We start from the raw sequence: 24679 nt of genomic DNA on the forward strand, positions 1-24679 counted from the left end.
ATATTGATGGCCAGTTGATCATGAGAGAGAGAGAGAGAGAGAGAGTAATCGGTAACAAAGGTTCTGGTGATGAATGAATGAATGAAAATATGGATGCCGAGTTGATCATGAGAGAGAGTGAGACACAGAGAGAGAGAGACGAAAGCAGTGTTTAACCAACTCACTCCTGTGTTTGGACACAAAGGAATGCCGGGTTAGAATTGGTCCCCGGCAATCTATGCAAGTCGTATGAGGAGACCGGTGAGGATCGGGAGGTCAGGCTTGGTGACTTGGTTCATTGCGTGACATCGTACCCCGACGGCGTAGATCGTTGCTCACAATATCGATCACTGAATGTCTAGTCCAGGTGCAGGCCGCCGTCATGTAACTAGAATATTGCCGAGTGCGGCGTTTGACAACGAACAACAGAACAAAGCAACATTCCTGTTGGAGGGCAACGGTAATCTTTCAGTGTTATAGCGATTATACAAAGGATACCTCGTGCATGCACAAATGCATTAATGCATTCGATGTACTTCCCGCAACGTATAATTGCTGTAAAATGTAGAGATGATTTTCTGATTTAATCGCCGTTTGACTGATGTCATTGCTGTCTGGGTGAAAGTTCCCCGAAAGTGGACAGTTGTGAATCGCCTGGCGACCTGAACTGAAAAAAAAACCCAATTGGAACGCTAGACCATTTCCTTCCTCGTTCATGGTCAGCACGTGTATATAAACAACGCTGACCATTGTCCGGAGGAAGTATTTTAATGACGTCTCCAGGCACCCTGATACTACCCCTTAACGCGCATTGAAAAACATCCCACATGACAACCACAGCTCCAATTGTTTGTCGAGTGTTGGATTTCTAAGTAAACAAGTCATTCACCGACTTATTCGCATTAATGACTCATCTACATGGTCGTAAAATTAAATTTGATATTGGTCGTTTCTTTTTTCTCCCCCGACCTCCATCCTCGGTTTAGCAAGGACACACATGCTGAAGCAATCAACGAATGGCTTTCTTACACCCTCGGCCGAATTCTCGTATATAGTTGGAAACCTATGAATAATGCTGTAAATTAACTCGGTTTGATTCAATATGATAAAGCTTGTAGCTGTTGAGGATAAGTTTCGATCAATGGAGAGCACACCGCTAGCTTCTTGTCGCTGCAACAGCTGTCTTCCGACTCCACCAAGCACAAGGCTGTATGATAGCGTCTCGGGCAAAGCAGAACTCCATCATTTTGTCCTGACCATGCAAGCCTGATAGCTGGTGATTTTTTCTTTGAAGCTGCGTGTTTAGTCTTCTGACACTTGTCCTTTTGAATGTCCATTGTGGGACACAAGCGATTCTATTCAGGTCTTGACTTATTGATCGTCACGTGACACGGATGTTTACAACAAGGCACGTGGAGCGTCTCTGCTGTGTTTGGTTTACTTGTTGAGTTTGCCCCTGTCGGCCGCGCTGGCTCGCTGGCCCTATACTCAGTATTAAAGCTTGGCAGAGGATCAGTACCCCGGATTACCGCCATGGATGACGAAGTGAACGATATGCATACGACCCAGGCTCCAATTGTCGTGGATGAGACGGAGACAGTCAGTTTTGAGCATAAGGTGGAACCAGCTACCAAACCCGATACCACTGAAGACGACACACAGGCAGACGCAGTAGCTGAAGGTGGGTTTTAAATGAACGGGTTGAGCAGACGACACTTTCTCGTCTGCTACTTCGCACGTCGATCGTCTGCAATCATGTTGTGATGAAAAGATGCTCCTATTAGTGTTCAAATTGCAAAATTACTTCAGCGGATGAACCTTCTTTTGAGCAATTGGTTGAATAATTAGCCTTGTTCATCGCTTCAGGAATTATCATAAAATATTTACCGCTATGAGGTTCAAAATCATTTCGCCGCCTAGCCTATTCGTCCCGACAACACACAGATCGTCTGTTAACCGGAATCACTGAAAGCTTTCACTCAGCGAGTTATAATAATGATAACAGTAGCTTATACAGAGGTTAACATAACAGCTGCAATTATCAGAGGTGAATCAGGCAGCGATCGGCGTTGCGTTGGCGAGAGGTGGGGAGGGGGGTCGTTTCATATTTTAGTAGCATCAGTTTCTAAAGAGCTATTCAGTATCGGCAAGAGGTGCACTCCTGAGCAAGAGTCAAGACAGCATATGCCACAGGGTCGGGCTGCATCGCCCATGTTTCGTTATAACGCTACTGCGTCGCTCCTCCTCACTATAACGCCAGTCTCTCCCTCACCCGTTAGTGTTGTGTTTCAGTGTTCAAGGCTTCTGTGAAGATATCTAATTACACATGTTAGCGTCGTTGCCCGGTTCTGCTCGTACATCATATTCATTCATAGGGTCTGCATCCCTTTCTAGATAATCATGATAATCATGTGCCCTCCCCGAGGAGTCGGACCCCCCTGCCAAATCTGTCGGCGCTGTCTGCGATGACTAATGATAATAACTAATAGCTGTCTCCATAGACATCTTCTATTTTCATTGAAATCACAGTCTGGCCGTTTGCAAAGGATTGATTTATGTTGTTTTTCCCTCTTTTTATTGATGTTATTATTCTCTGATTCAAAGGGACACCTCAATTAGGTCCCGCGAATATCTTGTCATTACTATGTCTTTGTTTAAGGCAGTCTTCTCAAAACATAGTACCGTCATATATACAAGACGTAACAGTCGTGCTTAGGAGACCCGACCCCCCCCCCCCCCCCCCTCCCCTTGACCATAGAGCCACTGAGCCATTTTTTCAATAAGGATATTCCATTTCATTCACGGTGTTAATGTTCTTACCGTCCCAATAATACAACTTACCCCGGGTCTCATTGTCACGAGGGTCTCTGGACCTGAGTAGGACAACGCCCGTGAACATCTTGTAGATATAGGGAGGGACCATTGCATTGCGCAATAAGAAACACCGATATAGCTCAGCTTACAGCCGGACACAAGTGGCCATTGTGAGGTCTTTCCTGTTTGGTTAACGGTGCCTACTTGTTGGACAATAGCGATTGCAGCTATGAAGTTTGGCCAAGAGTGCAGAAAGTGTGGCGTTCTGTATGATAGACAAACCTTGCCAAAATTTGAAACTGGGCTTCCGTCTACGTACAATAACGATTGCAGCTATGAAGTCTGGCCAAGAGTTCAGAAAGTGTGGCGTTCTGTATGATAGACAAACCTTGCCAAAATTTGAAACTGGGCTTCCGTCTACGTACAATAGCGATTGCAGCTATGAAGTCTGGTCAAGTGTGCAGAAAGTGTGGCGTTCTGTATGATAGACGAGCCTGGCCAAACTTTAAAACTGGGCTCCCGTCTACGTACAAAAGCGATTGCAGCAGCTATGCTGAAGTCAGGTCAAGAGTGTAGGAATTGTGGCGTTTTATTTGATTGAGGATCCTTGCCAAATTTAAAACTGGGCTCCCGTCTATGTCCATGCGGCTTCGCATTTGCAAAGCAGTGTCCGAATGGAACGAATATTGATTATTACCGTGCAAAAGGTACACTCATTCACAACCACCTTCACTGTCCTCTTTGTTATTGATATGAGTCCTCGAATGTAACTTGTACTCCGTAAGTCTCTGTTCGCAGTCTCGAAGGTAACGATGTCTCGAACCTCACTACCCGTGGCACCTCGAGTCTTGACATTCTTGTTACCACTGACTGCGATATATGAAAAGTTAAGGGAAATTCTTATCCCATTTGAAGTTATCAATCGACGAAGCCGTGAAGTAGTTGTGTTTGATTTCATTTCGATTGTCTACTTTTTGGTTGTATCGCGCCGGACAGTTGGCTGAGTGAGTTCAGTCTGTCAAGATGGCGGACAGTGGTACTGCAAGAGTTTCCTAGACGCTCATCTCTGAGAAGCAGGGGACGCCGGCAGACAGTAAATCGTTGAAAGCCATGTCAGAATTAAACGACTTTTTCAAACGCTATTAGTTTATACCGCTATAGTCACTGTCTACAGCTTTTGTTCGAACAGAAGCGACCCGCTCATCAAATCAAAATGGATGCCTTAGTGCCGGTACCAGGACAGGCTGGGAGATCGTCTCCGTTGCTGGCGTTCTTCATTAAGCTAACCGATACCGCAGTTGTGACGTAAAGGTGATTTCAGTCAATTATGGCGGAGAAATGGAACTACCTGTGTTTATTGTTAAAACACCTCCCGTTTATTTTTGTCTTGACAAACGAGACTGCCACTTCCAAGGCTATGACTAATTCATAACGAAAGAGTCTTTTAAAAGGCGCGACAGAGACAATATACTGATATATCGGTATATGGTCTCTGGGCACGAACATAGGATTTAAAAAGACTTTTATAGTATATCTCTTTAAGAACAGTTCAATGAATGCAGAAGAAGTTATACTATGATTAACAAGGTTGCAAAGAATGGTTATGCAGAAGAAGTTGATGTTGCAAAGATCCTTCCCCATTCCTATAATACAAGGTCGGAACCAGCATTTGTAGAAGAGATGGGTCCAAAATATCAAAACCTCTCTCAGATAATCTTACTGCCTACAACATACTAGGTTTGATTCTCTACTTTTTTCATAAAATAATTATATTCCACGGTCATGATGCAGGACTATGTTAGGAAGACAAAGGCAGTATTCAAAATACCTCTCTGCTCAAAACCCAGTGAAAGGTCTAATTTAATATTAAAAACAAACCCCAAGCTTAACTAATCCTTCTGCAGTGGCTTCTTTGTGTTAAACCTGAGACTACAACGATAAAACATCAGCCAAGTTAATTAAGTCGTGTACGTTTCTTCTGACAACACTCATCCCAAACACCATCGTGTGCCAGATGGGGGAGCAACTCGTGAACGCCACCGCCCAACATCTCAGCAAGTTATGCCATTATGTTTTCCTCCTCATAATTCACATCTAAAAAACAACCAGGTCAAAAATGACACTTTATCTAACCCTCTTCCAATGTTAACATCCCGAAGACTACCCTAATGCGTATATAGTAGAACTTCTAACGGTAGGTTTCCTCAGCTAGTAAAAGAGAGAAAATCCAAATATCATTCCCGTCTCAACGACGCCTATGCACGCAGGTTGACCCCAGGACTTTTGTAATCTTTGAGGGTGGGGGGTGGGGTGGGGGTGGAAGGGGGGGAGGGCGGACCCCGACCCAGCAGGAGCTACCGTATGGCACTGCACTCCCCCAAGACCCCAGCTTCAAGAACATGTCCGGGTAATGTATCAGCTCGGGTATCAGGTTTCGATAGAACCATGCTTCACGCTCTCTGTTTTCCTCGTTTTAAAATATTTCTTATCGCTTTGAAACTATCAAACGATCTGTGCAGTAAGGCGAGTGTGCAGTGCCTCTTTCCAATCTTCTTCTGCGGTCCAGAGCAGCAGCGTCCGATCCCCGACCCTTTATTGTTTGTGTGTGGACAGGTGCGCGACTGACAAGGGCTGCTCTTGTAGCGTAAAGATTGCTTCTTGAACTAATCAGTCAATCATCAAATTTCGTCCGTGAGCAGCCTCGTAAGTCGCATGTTAAACCATACCTTGGCAGGTTAATTCACATAAAATCCTCTTCAACAGGGAGATGTCTAAATATTTAAAGAATCAGGGGTAATTTAGGCTTGTCAGGGGATGCTAAAATAACTGCACGTGGGAGACGGCAGTCTTTGGAGATTTGTATCTAGCGCAGCAGAGATAAAACCTCTGTACACCAATACAAACAGACTGGACACAAGCTTTAAACAATATGGCCAATAATCATGCCCTTATTAACCAGATCGGACCACCACTCCATAATCATGAAACGGAGACGTACACATTCAACAGCCACTTAAGTACTGATGGTTTTTGGAATCGCCCGTCCAATAACCATAGTGCGGTTTGCTATTGTCTTGTTCGTGGAAATGCGAGAGTATTATATTTTAAGGGCTTTTGACCAATGAGAGATCGTCCTTTGGTCACGTGGAGTACAGTTATCGTCTGGAAAGTGTACTACAGGTAATAATATTTATTTGTGTTCCTTAAAGCTCGCGACATAAGCTGTTTACAACCTAGGAATATGGATATATATTCATCGAAGAGACACCAGGAATTGTCTTAACGAATCAACGAGTCTCGAACCCGGACAAGCATACGCGCTACCAATTGGATCACCTGTCGTTATGCGACACTTAACGATACAAGATAAACGTTCGTCAAGTCGTATAATGAGAACAGTAGATTGTTTTAACATAAATAAGGACGCTGTGGTGATCTTGCGGTGAAAGCGTTGGCTTCTCGGGCCAAATACCCACGTTCAAGTCCCAACGTAGGTACAATGTAAGAAGCTTGACCCTTACTGGTGCCCTATCAAGTTTTGAATATTACTAGAACGGGTTAAATAATATCCTCCACTTGTATTGGATATATGGAGATAAGTTTCTTTTTTAATTAGTCAGAAATAGTCTCTCGTTTGTTTGTTCATGGAATGTGAACTAAATCTGCTCGTGGTATGTGGATAGAAGTGTCACATTTACTTGCTATGCGTGCTTACATGCCAATGACTTGTGTTAATTGTGTTAATATAAGGCAATAGACAATCTATCTGGGTTGTAGCTACGCACCTATTGGTATTTGCTATGAACCTGCTGTATATGCTGAAATACATGATGATAATTACCAGACATTAAGTTGTTATTCCTAGAAACAAACATTTGTAATTACGAAAGCAATTGGAACAACACAATGACATAGACAAGCCGTGGCTGTACAGACCTATTTTAATGGCGCAGCGCCATGTTGTGTCGTACGATTACTTTACTGAGTGAGTGAGTGAGTTGGGTTTCATGTTTCAATAGTATTGCCGTTAGCTTCATGTGGGTGGAAGCCCGAAGTGATGCAGATGTCAGACGTTCACTGCTTTGGTTAAACACCAATTGCTTATACTGTTGATGAACCTAGAAACAATCAGGGCGAACCGGGATTTACCCACGTTCATTGATTAAGGAGCGCGACTTTGCGCGGCGATATGGCCACTGGGCTTCCTGTGCATCCGGAGTTCTTAAGCAGGGTACAGTGATTGAGTGAATTTCATTTACCGCCGCACACATTTTACGTAGGTGTCAAGTCGGCTTGTAATTCTGGTTCAGGCGAACCATAGATCCACTCCGTCTGTGTATGATGTCAAATTGTCATTGTAGCCATCCGATCCCTATTTTAGCAACCCGATTCCCATAGTAGCCATCCAATCTCCATTGTAGCCATCCGATCCCTATTTTAGCAACCCGATTCCCATTGTAGCCATCCGAACTCCATTGTAGCCATCCGATCCCTATTTTAGCAACCCGATTCCCATTGTAGCCATCCGATCTCCATTGTAGCCACCCGATCCCTATTTTAGCAACCCGATTCCCATTGTAGCCATCCGATCTCCATTGTAGCCACCCGATCCCTATTTTATCAACCCGATTCCCATTGTAGCCATCCAATCTCCATTGTAGCCATCCGATCCCTATTTTAGCAAACCGATTCCAATTGTAGCCATCCGATCTCCATTTTAGCCACCTGATCCCTATTTTAGCAACCCGATTACCATTGTAGCCATTCGATCTCCATTTTAGCCATCCGATCCCTATTTTAGCAACCCGATTCCCATTGTAGCCATCCGATCTCTACTGTAGCCATCCGATCTCCATTGTAGCCATCCGATCTCCATTGTAGCCATCCGATCTCCATTGTAGCCATCCGATCCCCATTGTAGCCATCCGATCCCCATTGTAGCCATCCGATCCCCGTTGTTGTCACTCAAACATGACATACTGGAGTACTCGTCAGCCGCGAGAGCGAACGGATCAGCAGAGGAATGACATAAATTACAATGAGATAGAAAGCAACTTGAAACTGAATTTTCAACATATCATGACTGTGGCTAGCGTCGGTAGGGCCGCCTTTTAGTTCAAACGTTCGCTCGCCACGCCCAAGGTTCAATCCCCTTCATGTGTGAAGCACATTCCAAGTGTCCCCCGCCGTGATATTTCTGGAAATTCGGCGGCGTAAAACTCATTTAACTCAGCCACCCCGATTTTCGGCTATTTAATGTACAGCGTTTGTTTTTAACGCCACACTAAACAATATTCCAGCTATATGACGACAGGGTAGGTCAAGCTGACATCACGGCTAACTAGTAGGAAACGACACGAATATGCATACAAAATATGTACATACCACATACCTAACACGTCGCATGTTCGACGGCCGATTCCGGCATGCCATGCAATGTACCAGTAGTTTTTGTCCCTCTAGAAATACATTGCAGTTGTATATATTGCATTATACATCAAAAGCTTTAGTGCGGAAATACATACCGAGCACCATACCTTATCATTAGACTTGTATGAATAATTACTAAAATTATTTTTATGCAGCCTATCAGTACATCAATTATAAGACAAAAATTCTATCCACGGCATATTTTTTCATTGTATTGTTCAAATTCCAATATCGTTGCCATGGTTGAAGCACATTTGGTAAGCTGGGATATTACCCAAATCAGCCTCATTGGCAACACATGAACGACACTAATACCAGTTTATATTACATATGTGCAATGTGTTCCCTGTGATCGCCCATACAGCGTGACATTGTGTCTGGGATCTGTCACTATGTGTGCTGATGGGTATCTCATGCTCTGATTATGCTGGCTATTGACCAGATATTGATTCACAACAGCTGCAGTCGTGACAGTCGTGGCATGAAACATACAGCCATTTGCATGCAATATACAACCATTTGATGAGATGTACAACCATGTGCTGAGATGTAAAACCATGTGCTGAGATGTAAAGCCATGTGCTGAAATGCGTTACATTCCACCGGAGCCGTGTGTTGTGTTTAGATATTCTGATTCACGTGTGTTGTTGCAACAGATGCAGGCTGACCTAATGTAGAATGGGCCTAGGTATTGGCGACACATGTCGTGAACGCGTTGGTATATGGAGCAGTGTCTTTTTGGAGTTGCGTCCCTTAGCCCCGCCAGGATCGGCTGGTCTCGGGTTCGAATCACCGATTTGTCCTGATAATAATCATTGCTCAGTGAACACATGTGGGTTTAATCAAAGATGGAAACTTGTACGATCAGCGTTACATTTTGCTACCCCTCGATTTTCAAAGCGGCATAAAACAAACTCACACACTCTACACGAGTTCATATTCGTGTTTTTGTTCAGTTTAACAAATGTTGTTGTTTAAACGGGAGAACAAGCTTTGCAAAATGTGCATAGGCGCATTGATCTGCGTCTGAGTCATGCTATTTAAAGTATTAGAGAAAGTAGCTTTAAAGAAAAAAAGATTCAACTTGAGTTTTCAAACATCGATCGAAATTCAGATAACTTTGTTTAAAGTGTGAGAAATTAGTTGAAAATGGACAGACGTGAGATTTAAGATGTTCATCAACACTGGCTGTTCCTTTTTAGGGGCAAATCAGTTTTCAGTGTGCACATTTTAATCTTTGAGAGAAAACAATTGCACGCGACAGGGGCCTTGCAAACGATTGTACTGTTTGTTCCTATCCCGCTTAATGCGTGCAGACAAACAAGACAAAACATCTTTTCTGTGACAATGTATCGTGTCATGTATGGCATATTGTAGATCAACCTGACGGCTGTTATGTATGGAGACCGTGTTATATTTGGAGACCTTGTTATTGATGGTGACAGTGTTTAGATGGAGAAATGGAGTGTTATATATGAAGACTATTTTACATGGAGAAGATGGAGACAGTGTTATATATGAAGACTATTTTACATGGAGAAATGGAGACAGTGTTATATTTGAAGACTATTTTACATGGAGAAGATGGAGACAGTGTTATATAGGAAGACTATTTTACATGGAGAAGATGGAGACAGTGTTATATAGGAAGACTATTTTACATGGAGAAGATGGAGACAGTGTTATATAGGAAGACTATTTTACATGGAGAAATGGAGACAGTATTATATAGGAAGACTATTTTACATGGAGAAATGGAGACAGTATTATATAGGAAGACTATTTTACATGGAGAAATGGAGACAGTATTATATAGGAAGACTATCTTACATGGAGAAATGGAGACAGTATTATATAGGAAGACTATTTTACATGGAGAAATGGAGACAGTATTATATAGGAAGACTATTTTACATGGAGAAATGGAGACAGTGTTATATAGGAAGACTATTTTACATGGAGAAATGGAGACAGTATTATATAGGAAGACTATTTTACATGGAGAAATGGAGACAGTATTATATAGGAAGACTATTTTACATGGAGAAATGGAGACAGTATTATATAGGAAGACTATCTTACATGGAGAAATGGAGACAGTATTATATAGGAAGACTATCTTACATGGAGAAATGGAGACAGTATTATATAGGAAGACTATTTTACATGGAGAAATGGAGACAGTATTATATAGGAAGACTATTTTACATGGAGAAATGGAGACAGTATTATATAGGAAGACTATTTTACATGGAGAAGGTGGAGACAGTGTTCTGTTTGGAGGCAGTGTTCCAAATGGAGAAACAAAAATGCGTTGATTTTATTTTATTTTCTAATATTTTATCTGAGAACTGCAGTTACTTCGAGAGAATTATCATGTTTGTTTTTCTCAAGTCGAGATATTGATGTTTGAGAAAACTAAAGTCGAGTATATCTATACGCTAATACTTCTCCCAGTGGCCTTCTGCACCAGCAGGCACGCCGACAGATGTGAAACGAATCAAGCGCTCAAACCAAGAAACTCATCTAACGACATCTTGCTACACTAGAGTAGCTCCAGACATACGTTGCTAGATTCGAGGAGAGTTCAAATGTTCCTTAATGAGGATTCCGTAGAGACTCTGAAGAGATGCGTCCTTGTGGACTTTTCTGACAAAGACTATTGCAAGCTCGAGCCATGCTGTCACTGTATGGTTTCATTTGTAGAGGTTCATGCAGGATGTGTGTCAACATCTTAGTTGACCCTTCTCAATCCGGACGATTCCGTTAAGTAGACTCTTCTCAATCCGGACGATTCCGTTAAGTGGACCCTTCTCAATCCGTACGATTCCGTTAAGTGGACCCTTCTCAATCCGGACGATTCCGTTAAGTAGACCCTTCTCAATCCGGACGCTTCCGTTAAGTGGACCCTTCTCAATCCGGACGATTCCGTTAAGTGGACCCTTCAAAATCCGGACGATTCCGTTAAGTGGACCCTTCTCAATCCGTACGATTCCGTTAAGTGGACCCTTCTCAATCCGGACGATTCCGTTTAGTAGACCCTTCTCAATCCGGACGCTTCCGTTAAGTGGACCCTTCTCAATCCGGACGATTCCGTTAAGTAGACCCTTTTCAATCCGGACGCTTCCGTTAAGTGGACCCTTCTCAATCCGGACGATTAAGGATGAACCGTTAGTATGTTCATATCATATGTACTTAATGTTGAGTAAGTGAGTATGGTTTTAAGCCGCATAATTTTACAGCAATCGCACGGGATGGGGCACCAGAAATGGGCTTCACACCTTGTACCCATGTGTGGGGAACGAAACGAACCCGATCTTGTGTGTGGGGAAGGGGGTAACAACAGGTTAACGTCTTTTGGTTGACGCTGCCGGAGATCGAACCACCGATTTTCCACTATCCTGACGCTTTTCCATTAGACTACGAATACGGTCTTTTTATCACTGAGAGGCATAGTCGATGATGCAAAATTTGATATATATCATATTCGATTCACGTGAATTAAAAAACACCCCAGCTGATCCTTTTTTTAAACAATTCTTCATATTTCTTAGTATGACCTCGCTGTAGTCGTTGAAAACTTACGTCAGAGCAAAATGCATGCCTGGTTGGCATAGACACGGCCAGAGATTAACAACGCCTATGCTAAAGGTTATACCAGTGTATTTGATGTCTAATCAGACTCAACTTAATAAATACGTGTTGTATTCATCTGCCATGCTGGTTATGTATCGAAATTCACGGTGACTCATATGCTCACAGTTTGGTTTTAAGTGTATAGGAACGTGTCTCGCAGAATGACAGGCGCTGCCTGGTCGTTACTTCTTGACGTCAACACCGCCACGTGTTTATTTCAGAAGCATACAAATATAACAGAGTGCCTTGCACCTAATGGCAAATATCCAGATCTTCTCGAATTGTTGTGAACAGCGCTGTGAGTTTACTTTACGAATGCAAAAACGCCCGAAATACGCGTAAAACTATTTTACGAAGGTCATCGCAAGTTAGGCATCTATATTCAGTGTAGAGCTTGTTTGTTTCATGTTTCAGACAGAAAGCAGTGATTTGTTTTTATTTTGGTCAATGGGATACAATGCTCAGTATTTATTTATTGAAGGCTGAAACGTTTTCGGAGCAAGAACGTCACGGACGTCGAATGGATCTATGTCTCTCTGAATCACGATGTCACAATCTTCAGGACACCATAATTGAGGACAGTTCATCTTTCGCACCTTGGTCAGCATCGGAACATCACGTTAACAATTGTAATTCATCCCAAAATGAGTCTTTTTGTACATTGTGGATTTACAGAGTCAATATACTTCAACATGTTCGTGGAATTTAAGAAACCCGTGTATATATTTATCTATACGCTGTCGGGAGCCACGTCAGCACAATTGGGTAAACAAACCGTAAAGGATCTTTTGTTGCGCTTTGCCTGATAAAGCAGTTTTTCGAATTACAAAAAGTGTTTTGTCAATGTTTCAAAAAAATAATTTATTGAGCGATCGAAATACACACTTTGTGTACACGGTAGCTGAAAACGGAAACAGATTGTCCAAGCAAAGACAAATTACAAGTGCTAATCAGCATCGGAAGCAAACAGTTTGGTTGTTGCCATAGTTGTTTACAACACAAATCGCTGTTTAAGCTCCGTACAAGGTGACCGGCGTTGTTGGTTGCTGAGTCGGGGATCGTATGACCCTTCTCAGGTCACACGAAAGTACACAAAGACTTCAAGTGTGTGTCAACAAGCTACTGTGCTGAATCCTTAACCCCCATTCTAGTGTAGGGAATTGAATGAGATGTTTCATCTATCAGTCTGAGTGGCCACTGTATAAATATATAATGTCGTGACGGCGATGTGAGGAGGTCTACGACCATGGTCGAAACACATTCGTCACCACTCGCCCCTTTCCGTAACCTACAAGAAGACTTGTCCCGGAATAACACAAGTTGGTCAAGAATGGGTCGAAACAATGCTGTCACGCGTCGCCATTCGCATATTTCCGGAAACTGCAAGAGGTCATTCGGTTTGTTCCGGAATGACACGGAGGTGGCCTCAGACCACAATTAATTTCCTTCTTTGCTATCTACAGTGACATGACAGCTCACCATAATTATTATCGGTCGTAGGCCATTCTCCTGTTGCATGCTTACCAACATGCCACTTGTCACTTAATACACAAAGTTTCGGCCTGCATTGACCAGCTCCCTTTCGCGGTAACCACTGTCAACAGTGCTCACCGGAAGTTTCGAGCCGAAACACACAGAGCGGCCTTCAACTTGGGGGTCAAGTCATGGGAGGCTGGAATCATTACCTTCACAGCACGTGGCTAACAAAAAATTGGCAACATACTATAACGTCTAATCTTTCCTTTAAGCTATCACAAGTCACTCCAAAAAAAAATGGCTCAGGCTGAACAGCCCATTTGAACAGGGAACTATATTCTCCTATTTTCCTTCCGGTTCATGGTAAAACATACGGGGGATAACTGTGGTCTGAGGCCAGGTAGTGCAGATAATGGAAGTCCTGTTGTAGGCTATCTTGTAAAACAGGCACATTTACCAATGTATTATAACCCGAGTTGCGGAGTAAATGAATTATTCACACCGTCATCTTATAATTAGTCGGACCACGAGTAGTCAGCCAAACGACAAAGCCTTTGCAATAAATGTCTGCTTTATATCACAATAAATAGAAGATCCGTCGTTGGAAAACCTGGTGAAGTTGGCCATTGAAGGAAAGCCCTATCGTGAATAAACTGGTTCCCGCTTCTCTCTGCGTCGCCAACTTAAGATGTGACGAGACGGAGCCCAGCTGATACTGCAGAAATGTGATAGCTACCTACAGCAATGAATTATTCATAAACACAAGATCTATTCAGATAAAGGACATTTTGAGTTGGATTCCCAAAATGGGTTTCTCTTGTAGCTTGTCGTTCTATATATTACATTGGGTTGTCTGCAGCAAGTTTTCAAGAGTCTCGCATTAAGCGCACGATGCATAAACACCATCGGCAGAACATCACCGTTCGCGGAGCTAATACCGATTACCTTGTTGTATCCACTTTACTGTATGCTGCATGGATTCTTGAGGTTATTGAGTACATCTCTAGGGGCCGTGGATCTGTTTTATTAGTGAGGGTGCCAACCCCACTCCCCTGAATCCCGAATAGCATCTAATTTTTCACTCTAAGTCTCATTTGTTCACCCCCTGAATCCCCAATACCACTTAACACAAATCTTAAAAACTCATGTCATTAATCAAACTTCAAAGGCAGAATACCCTCAAAATAGACCCCCGAATCCCGCGTACCAAAATGGGGTGGCGGTCTCATTAGTGGCAGAGCGTCTGTAGGTGGAGTGTCATTGAACGATGACACATGCCATCACTCATAGAGAGAGAGAGATGGTTTATGCCATAACGCATAAATATAACTTGAGAAATGTTTTCAAGAGAGTGGTTTCGTAATTATGTTAAAATACTACAATATATGTTAACGTTGATATTTAAAGTCGAAACTCAACATGAAAGTCGATATGTGATATGTCATTAATACGCACGTATATGGTGATATTCTCATCACGCATGCCAATTTACCGAAATATAACTTACTGTATTGTGTAGAGACGTACAGAGGGGGTCGTATGGTTATATATTACTATAGTTGAAGTGTATATTATACGTTTATACATATAAACCTCTTATACCTCTAGCTTGATCTCTATCGAGTCAGAACGCCCGAATATTCACCCTTTGTTCATGATCAACTCTGAATGGTCGGGTAGCCTAGTTGTTAAAGCGTTCGCTCGTCACGCCGAAGACCCGTGTTCGATTCCTGACATGGGTACATTGTGTTAAGTTCAATTCTGATGTTCCCGGTCGTCTTAATATTGCCAAAAGCGGCGTAAAATCAAAATCACTCACTCGGCATCAATATTTTCATTCATCACCAGAACCCCTGTTACTGATTACTCTCTCTCTCTCTCTCTCTCTCTCTCTCTCTCTCTCCTGTTACTGCACCCTTAGCGGAAGAAGGTACTTAAAGTGTGATGTTAAAAGATGAAAGTTACTGTTTGAAGGAATACATCCGTGTTTGTGTTAAGACACCGAACTGATTCACCCAGCATCAATATCAGTTGTCCGTCCCAGTGTGCGCGAACAGCATGTCGGGAGTAGGTTTGTCATAAGGATCGTGTAAACAGGTCTGTGAAGCTGTGGTCGGGCGAATTGTGAAGGGAGACACGGAATCGTGTGTGTTCACATGCAAGATGTATGTGTTTTACGGGGCGGTCGTTTTGAACATGTTTTATTAAATTGCGTAAAGAGTTGTTTTGTGTGAACTCGTCTACAGATCTAGGCCTACGGGAGAAGTGGCAGAGTATAGTTAATATTTTGGAGATGAATATTGCAACTCTGTCTCTGTGTACGTAATTTAAGAATAAGAAGTAGGTGGGGGGTGGGTATAATTACGAGTTGCCAGTCTATACAGTGGCTTTGGGCTTTCCTTTTCTCTAACATTGTATTGACACGCAGTGATATATATGAGACGCGGCGTTAGAACAACAGCTTAGGTCAAATGTATGCAATATACCGTCCAAAGTAAGGTTGTAGTGACAGTCACGCGAAATACCCCCATCACACCAGTCGTTGCTCACGCTATAAACCACTGACACAGCTGACCTAGGCTTTTACAGAGACCGTCGTGATATATAGCAGGAATATTTTCGACTACGACATATAGCATTGACTACATAGTTGCTAAATGCGTCGTTTACACAATACGAGGTACTACATTTAAGAATGTAAAATTATGATATCACCTGTCTTAAATTCCATCGAAACAAGAATCGTAGTGTGTGTGTTTAAGGCCATATCATTCCCGAGGTAATAGTGGGAGTTTGTGTTTTAAGGATAGCGAGTAGTGAGTGAGTTGGTTTCGGATAGCGAGTAGTGAGCGAGTTGGTGTAGGATAGCGAGTAGTGAGTGAGCTGGTGTCGGGTAGAGAGTAGTAAGCGAGTTGGTGTCGAATAGCGAGTAGTGAGTGAGTTGGTGTAGGATAGAGAGTTGGTGTAGGATAGCGAGTAGTGAGCTAGTTGGTGTCGGATAGCGAGTAGTGAGTGAGTTGGTGTAGGAGAGCGAGTAGTGAGTGAATTGGTGTAGGATAGCGAGTAGTGAGCGAGTTGGTGTCGGAAAGCGAGTAGTGAGCGAGTAGGTGTCGGATAGCGAGTAGTGAGTGAGTTGGTGTAGGATAGCGAGTTGGTGTAGGATAGCGAGTAGTGGGCGAGTGTGTGTAGGGTAGCGAGTAGTGAGCGAGTTGGTGTCGGATAGCGAGTAGTGAGCGAGTAGGTGTCGGATAGCGAGTAGTGAGCGAGTTGGTGTCGGATAGCGAGTAGTGAGCGAGTAGGTGTCGGAGAGCGAGTAGTGAGTGAGTTGGTGTAGGATAGCGAGTAGTGAGTAAGTTTTTGTAGGATAGCGAGTAGTGAGCGAGTTGGGTTTATCATTAGATAGTGAGTCGATGTATCGAGGGATAGTGAGATAAGTGTAGAGAGGGAAACGAGTCGGTGTATCGAGGGATAGGGAGTAGGTGTAGAGAGGGAAACGAGTCGGTGTATCGAGGGATAGTGAGTAGGTGTAGAGAGGGAAACGAGTCGGTGTATCGAGGGATAGTGAGTAGGTGTAGAGAGGGAAACGAGTCGGTGTATCGAGGGCTATATTTTATAGTTGCCATAATGATTACTACTCTTTTAACGCATATCCAGTCGGAGGTTGGAATCAGCTCACCCCCTCCTCGCAGCTTAATTAGAATCAGAATCCGGCGGAGAAGCATCTTCCCCATCCCTCGAGCATCCCAAACTGGAAACAGACGGAAAATCATTCTTAGTCTGTAACCTTTCCCTCCACCACAACCACGTGCTAAATATTACTTCAGTTCTCCCGCCTGTATGTAACGCATCTATCTATGTGTTTGTGGTAAGCCTTTGTCGTCCCGCGATGGGCAGCTGGTGTAAGGCGCAGCGAAAAGAGAACGTTGTATTGTTGTGTCGGATGGAAGCTTCGCACACTGGCGCATTGTCATACATTACGCGTGGACTGTGAGCGCTAATGTGGATTAATAACCCATGGTAGTTATGTCGAAATTCCAATGAGGCCCGGATTGTTGTTGGCAAGTTTGTCGAGTGGTTTCCTTGATGGGGGATGCGCTGTATTGTTATTTATCTGAGTGACAAGCGCTAATATCCTGCGGAACGCCAGTACCGAGAGGACGTTGTCAACCTCACTGACACTTCCACACGACATGGCTTCAGAATACCAAGGTTGGTAACATGACATAACATCAATAAGACATGTTAAGCATCTGGATCGCGGCCAGTGGTTCCGCCATTGCGCAGGTCTCTTTAATGCATACTCTCTATACAAAGCTGTTGCAGTATGCGGTCATATGACGTGATCCAGTTTCATATTCACTGTTTGGCTGTCTTATTGGTTATATCTGGTGTACAGTAACGCTTATGTGATTTTGAACGCACTTAGACCCATTACGGCGAAGGTAACATGTAGGTCTGACGCAAGGTGTGTTTTTACCTCCTTGTGATTTCCACAACTTCCAGCTGTGTGCTATGTTTACTTCAAGGTGAAACTGTGCCTGTTTGATGTGCATGCTCAGGTGTTTTCTCATATTCTGTCCGGGCCAGTGAGTTTGGAGTTGCATTGCACTATTAATTATGTTCCTAAAGCTGCCTGGCTATGTTGATGCAGCAGAAACTGCACATGAAACGGGCGTGGTTTCAGAATGTTTGGAAAGCATGGATTACACGTATTTGAATAGTTTGGCAGGAAATATTTTAAATAAACGGGAAATGACAACTATTATTGGAATGTGTTGCTTATTATGTCTGAATATTAATGGCGTATAATGAGGATAATCGCTCGGCAGATGAATGATCGCGGAATGTGGGAGATGTGTTTCTGTGTTTTAGGAATGTTACATCTGTTCAAGTTGTTTATTTTGCTTCCGTCGTCATGTTTGACTATCAAGGAATAATCGAGCGTGTGCTCAAACATGGATTGATGTTTTGTTCACTGTTAGTCACAGTTGGGTGGATCCTAAAAATCGACAACAAACCGAGTGACATATGTGAATATCCGAATACTTGCGCGTAGGTTCAATCTTATTCAGGAAGACGACAATACCGATAATTCACTACTTTCATCAGCATCTTTGTCAGTAAGGCCGCTGTGGTCATCGTTTTCAATACCTTGAATAGGGCTGGCCTAATGGTTAAAGTGTTCGCTCGTCACGCCGAAGACCCGGGTTCATTTCCCCACATGGATACAATGTGTGAAGCCCATTTCTGGTGTCCCCCGCTGTGATATTGCTGGAATGCTGTTGGATATAGGCCTAGCGGCGTAAAACAATGCTCACTCACCTAGAATACTTGTCATCCACATTGTTATTGCTATTGCCATTACCGTTGTCACACGGTACAACTAGTTGTATACAATTTGTTGCATGCAACACGTTGCATCGTGTGAACGGGCAAGTCGGTCCAACTTTTGACGTATGCAATTTGTTGGACGCGAGTTGTACGAAATAGGACATGCTCTATTTTCATGCGACAAGTTGTATGAACGCAGCCAATCAAAACGCGTATGAAAATCACGTGACATTTACACGTCAATTTGTAAACAAAAATGGCGACGCCGATTCACGTCGATAACTCCGGTTTTTCGGACCTATGAAAAGTAGGTACGTAGAAGACCACTGTACGAAATTATATATTTTGACATTTCCATCGGTCTAATTCTCCTGGTTAAACTCTTCATGGTGTTATTTGAAACGACAGGCTATGTGACTGTACACTGTACACTGTACACTGTAATGTAGACCAAGATGAGATTAGATTATCTATTCAAATAACGTATAGCTACATGAGGAGTTCAATTACAAAACCATTGGGTGCCTGCTGTTTGTCAAAACACCAATCATCATTCCGAAAAGACTCCCATACCCCTATATTCGTTTTCGAAACATAAAAACTCTGGACCGAACCTCCATGTTGGATAGCGTTGCAAAATCACGGTTCTTTTCGCGTCACATCACATGTATTTCACACTCAGCTATGATACATACATCCCTGAATTCATCATACCATTAACAATCAATTGACATTTTGTCTAAGTCACTTATACAAACGGTCCAAATGAAATCAACCGCAATATTCAAGTGTGAAACCAAACCCTGTGTTTTGAAACCTACCAGTGGGCCTTCTCATTAAAATGTAAACAAAGCAAACTTCTAGTTTTACTTAACATTTTCTACTATTCCGAGAGATTCGGTCGTTAATTTGTAGCATACATTAGCTCAAATTATTACGAATATGCATGGCTCGACAATCGTTGCAAGAATTGAGGAATTAATAATTAGAGTCGAGATACTTATTTTGAAAAGTCAACAGAAATCGTTCCACGTGACGCCATGACTGCCGCAAAATCACGCATACTGACGATGGTATTGGTCTGCCTTTCCACGTGGTATCGAGGCGAGAAGGGAAACATATAAACAAATCGAACTTGTTGAATTCAGAATGATTTTGATTACTTAACTTAATTGACTCATTTATGTATATATGTGATCCCAAGCATCACGGTAAAACCTACTCCAAACATTCCGCGTGCTGCTATCACTGAACTCGCTATGTTATGACGGGAGGTTACCGGTAGTGATGTCATATTAGTATACGTCAGCATCAACATCGTTGTACTTATTTGTTATTTTCTTTGAGGTGCGGGTGAACTAGTACACAACGCATTCAGTTCATGAAGTAGTTTACTGTTTCAATCTTGAATTATAATTTGAATATCTCTTCAATATCGTCTCACCCAGTAAAATAATGCACTGCTGCAAAATGGGTACATGTATGCAGTACTGTTACTAATATAATCTAAAATGCCATAGAATTGATAAAAACTCATAATAATCAGCTGTTTGTTTTATCATAGAAATTGACATTCATCGTGTTATTCTTCCCATAAGATGATATGTGAATGTAACACACTGCAACATATACATATTTCCTTTGGAGAATTGTGAAATATTTTTTTGTGGCAAATTTATATGGATAGGTTTTAAAAATATAACAGACACTTCATTTATTAAATTAAAGTAAATGTATACCTGAAGGAAATTCGTCACATTATATTTTTATTAATGTATAACTCATGTTTAGACAACTACTTGACTTGAATTTTATCGTTTAATTATCTGAACATTGACAGCTAAAGATTGCATCAGGTGCGCGCTTCAAAATAGGGGCCGACCATTTGAGATTCCAGGGTGGAGGTGGGTCATGGTCTGTTGGGGTTTGGGTGTGCGTTGCCCATTAAAGCCCAACATTCTGTTCTTTTAATCGAAATTTTCTATACTATAACCGAATATAAGTGGTGATATACTTTTGCTTTTTTGTGTTACCGATTTCAACGTTTCTTTTAAATTAGGAAATAAGCTAAAAGTATCTGGATTCAACTGGCCAAATGGCATTTTCAGGATTTTTATAGGTCATTCTTCTATATTATAACAAAATCTGAAATATGTCTTCAGAACATGTTGGATGACAATCATTCAATGTCCCAGAAAAGGAACCGATGCGGTTATTAAAATCGATAGCTGTGTGGGAACTTTGTAGATACACATAAACAAAAGATACTAGAATGTATTGTCCTGAGCCAAAGCAGATGCTCACCACGGATATGACGGATACTGAGTATTGCTATGACTAGGTTAAGAATTGCGGAGTTATGCCCCTTTTTGTCTTCGTACATGTGGACATTGCCCTCGTGTTTTGACGTCATGTAACGGAAAATTTGTTTTCGCCACATAAAACAAGTACGTTTTCGTATCGAATGTGTCACGTTATACATTTAATTTTCCATCATGGGGTTAAAAATTCAATAATATACAAGCACGTTAAATTGCAAAGTCAGAGGTTGGTCCAGTACCGCGCGACCGCAATTCTTGCACAGCGTTGATTTTTCAAAGCGATGCGTCTGAACATTAACTCGGCAACCAAGATTCCAGCGATAATTCAGTGAATCACAAGTTTTTTGTCAGAGATCTCGCGAGACTAGAGCTTTATGCAACTCGCCGCCGTGTGAATGCCGAGTTGTATACAACTTCAGTTCGTGCAACTAATTGCATACGACTAGTTGTATACAACTACTTGTACCATGTGAATGCCCCTTAAGGCGCCGCGATTCGCTGTGGCACGCCAGAAACCTATGATTGTGGGTTCGAATCCCGCTTCGCGCCGATTATGTTTCGTCATAGCTGGAATATAGATAAGTTCGGCGTTAAAGCGACAAGTAAACACACAAACATAGCATTGCTTCCTTCATCAGTGACAGATGACATCATGTTGTCCTTCTTGTGTATTTCAGTGCGAGGAGACACGTGCTGTGACAAATTCCTGAGATGTTTATCGCACGTGCCGTGTGCGTCTCTCATTGCCTGGATTATCCTGTTCATGGGGCTCGGCGGAGTGACCGGAAGTCTTCTTATTGGCACTTACAAGACAAGAGCTCTGTTGGAGTACCCTGACGTGTAAGTACACGGTAACCATGGCGACATTCTTAACTGATCTCATTTTCAGGTTCAACCATATATGTAGTCTTCCTTTTCAGTTATCAGCAGCGGGAAATGAGGGTCAGTGACCCCGCCGAGCCCCATAACGCCATTATCATGTTTGACCTAGGAGGGATGAGGAAACGGAAATTGTTCTGTTAATTTGAATGTGAGTGAATGTATATGTTAAAACGCCTACAGGAGGATACGGAATGGTCACATCACATAACCACCACGGTGGTTGATGACAAATGCCACCATTAGCACATGGAATAGACAAGACACGACGTTGATGACACATCAGGACTTGTGTTGAGAATGGGGTGATATTGGCTTCGAATAGGTCCCAGGTACTACACTTATGTTGGAAGAGGCGACTATGTGGGTCGGGTGGCCTGGATCGGTGGCGTGTTTATTTCCTATCCGGGGTGGGTCTGTGGTCAGGATGGCGATCGTTAAACAATATCCATAACGAAAGGAAAAAGAAAACAAGCAGATATAGAGGATGAAAAGTGTATTGGCACTGTGTGTGTGTTAAGTCAGTAAGTGAGTGATTGTTATTCACACCAGACCAAAGTCCAGCTGTATCACGGCAACCAGGATCTTGGGCAAGGAACACCAATGACCCACGCCGCCTTGACACGACCACATACAATCAACCAGATCGATCTTATCCACCCGATCCTCAATAGTCGGCTCTACCCAGGAACATGTGGTACTGGGACACATTCTGTCTTCGCCTGGGGTGCTACGACTACGAAATGTACGGGCCTGGGAAGGGTGGGTCGGGGGGACTCTGTCCTCATGTATATTTCAATCCTGTAACACTGTTCTATATTTGACACGAACACTGACGACGGGTTTGGCCCTTTGAGACGGAGACACACCTTTGTAGGATACGGTGTTCTTTATCTGAGCTTAGTAACCCAAACGGCCATCCTCTCATTAATGTGCCTTGTTCCCGCTTCTGATTGCATTGGATGTGTTTTTATGATGGTGCTTCAAAGGCTTCTTGCTTCTCTGGCAATGAACATAGCTGAACCTGCCCAGATAATCAGCCACTGGCCCCAGGTATTCCCATCTTGAGCAGGAAGCATTTTTGGCAGTAATGAACATAGGTAATTTGACGCACAGCTAAATTGCACTGTTACTGACAGACGCAGTCATGCTCACACATACTGGCTGACGAACAGACAAACTAATACATTCTAGCATGGAGACGCTGGCATGCTCATAGACACAGGTACTCGCCCACAGACATAGGTACTCGCCCACAGACACGGGGCACTCGCCATCAGCAACATTCACTCTCCAACAGACATGGGGCACTCGCCCTCAGCAACAGTCACTCGACCACAGACATGGGGCCCTCGCCCTCAGCAAGAGTCACTCGCCCACGGACATGGGGCACTCGCCCTCAGCAACAGTCACTCACCCACAGACAAACTAAAAGCAGACGGTCACGCATGCAAAGGCTGTCAGTCATATTCCGTCTCAATTATACAAACATGCATATCTAGACCACAGTCACACAGCTAGACCACAGTCACAGACACACAGCAGTCAGACATTTGATTCTATGCCTGACCGGTGGGCCAAGTATTGCCGGGGTGATGTCGCCGTTTGTCAGCCTGCCTTGTTGTTGCAGGCCACGTTTCCATAAATATGACGTCGTCTCAACCAACGGCAATGGCACCATGGAATTAGAGGAGCGCACGGAGGTCGGGGGCCAGATGTGAGTGGGCACATGCTTCTAGAACTAACGTATGCGTCCTGCTTCCTTGTCTGCATGCTTCATTCTCCATCGCTAACCCTCATGAAGCAACACTCATGAAGCTTATAACATCTATCCACTCGTTTAATAACCCTTCACTGTTGAGGTGTAGCAGCTGACGTCTGTTACAGATTGTCAGAATGATTGATGTGGGGAATATGTGTCCACATTTATGTATGTTTGATATTCAGGATAGTGCGTGATAGGAAAATCGATGGCAGTGTCAAATATTGGGGCAGTGTGATGCAGTTGTGTGTGTGAGATTGGTGAGTGCAGTGTAAACCAGCTTTAGTGTGAGTGTGTGTTTTTAATATTTTGATACGTCATTAGTTAGGGTGATAAAATAAAATTAATGCGAGATACCTCGAGGTGGGTGAGTGAGTTTAACGCCGGTTTTAACAGTTTTCCAGTTATATCGCGGCGTGCCAGCTTAATGTGGGAGGAAAGCCCGAAGTGATGCAGGTCCCACGAGCACGGGTATGGTGCTGACGAACCTAGAAACATAATCGGGGCGAACCGGGATTCGAACCAACAATCATAGGTTTCTGGCGTGCCCAAAGGACGCAACTCTGCACAGTTAATCGCGGCGCCTTAGACGACTCGGCCACCCGTGCCCCGATACCTCAAGGAAACTATAGACAGGTTGAATACACAGAAGTCTTTATGAACTGATGGGATGAAATAGTAGAGCGTTTATGAAAGTGACCTTCAGAAGGGTGGAGAGAACGCTTATGAAAGTGAACTTCAGAAGGGTGGAGAGAATATTATGACAATGGCATTCATGAGGTTCATGAGGTGTAAATTGAGAGATTGGGAGAATGTTTCATGACAATGACCTTGAAAGGGAGTCCGAGCTTGTTGAGAGATTGCCACACATATTTAGAGAATGAATGAGATCAAAACAGATGTTTGTGTTTCCCACCGACAATATTTGTGCTTATTTTGTCGCTTTTAAGTATATTAAGTTTGTAATATTAACAGGAAGGAACATGAATCCATGTGTAAGCAGTTCAGCTGGAATTCGGCCAGATAAGATGTTCCGACACTCAGTCTCTGT

The 24679-nt window shown here is 43.0% G+C and overlaps 1 protein-coding gene across 4 annotated transcripts in view; it reads left to right on the forward strand.

Annotated features, from left to right (window-relative positions):
• The window catches only part of LOC139450776 (neuronal membrane glycoprotein M6-a-like), a 109946-nt gene that overhangs the window by 28403 nt on the left and 56864 nt on the right, over positions 1 to 24679 (forward strand). The window contains exons 1-3 of one of the 4 annotated variants that reach the window (XM_071232606.1): positions 1149 to 1660; positions 21665 to 21827; positions 23497 to 23583. In XM_071232606.1, the coding sequence (XP_071088707.1) occupies positions 1513 to 1660; positions 21665 to 21827; positions 23497 to 23583 (398 nt within the window). In that variant the 5' untranslated portion in view covers positions 1149 to 1512. Of the gene's footprint in view, positions 1 to 1147; positions 1661 to 17186; positions 17545 to 21664; positions 21828 to 23496; positions 23584 to 24679 lie in introns of those variants that run through there. The other 3 variants (XM_071232609.1, XM_071232607.1, XM_071232608.1) reach the window with 3 other exon arrangements.

The sequence above is a fragment of the Haliotis cracherodii genome, unplaced genomic scaffold (assembly GCF_022045235.1).
Source record: "Haliotis cracherodii isolate W230 unplaced genomic scaffold, xgHalCrac1.p SCAF_8, whole genome shotgun sequence".
Taxonomy (NCBI): Eukaryota; Metazoa; Mollusca; class Gastropoda; order Lepetellida; family Haliotidae; genus Haliotis; species Haliotis cracherodii.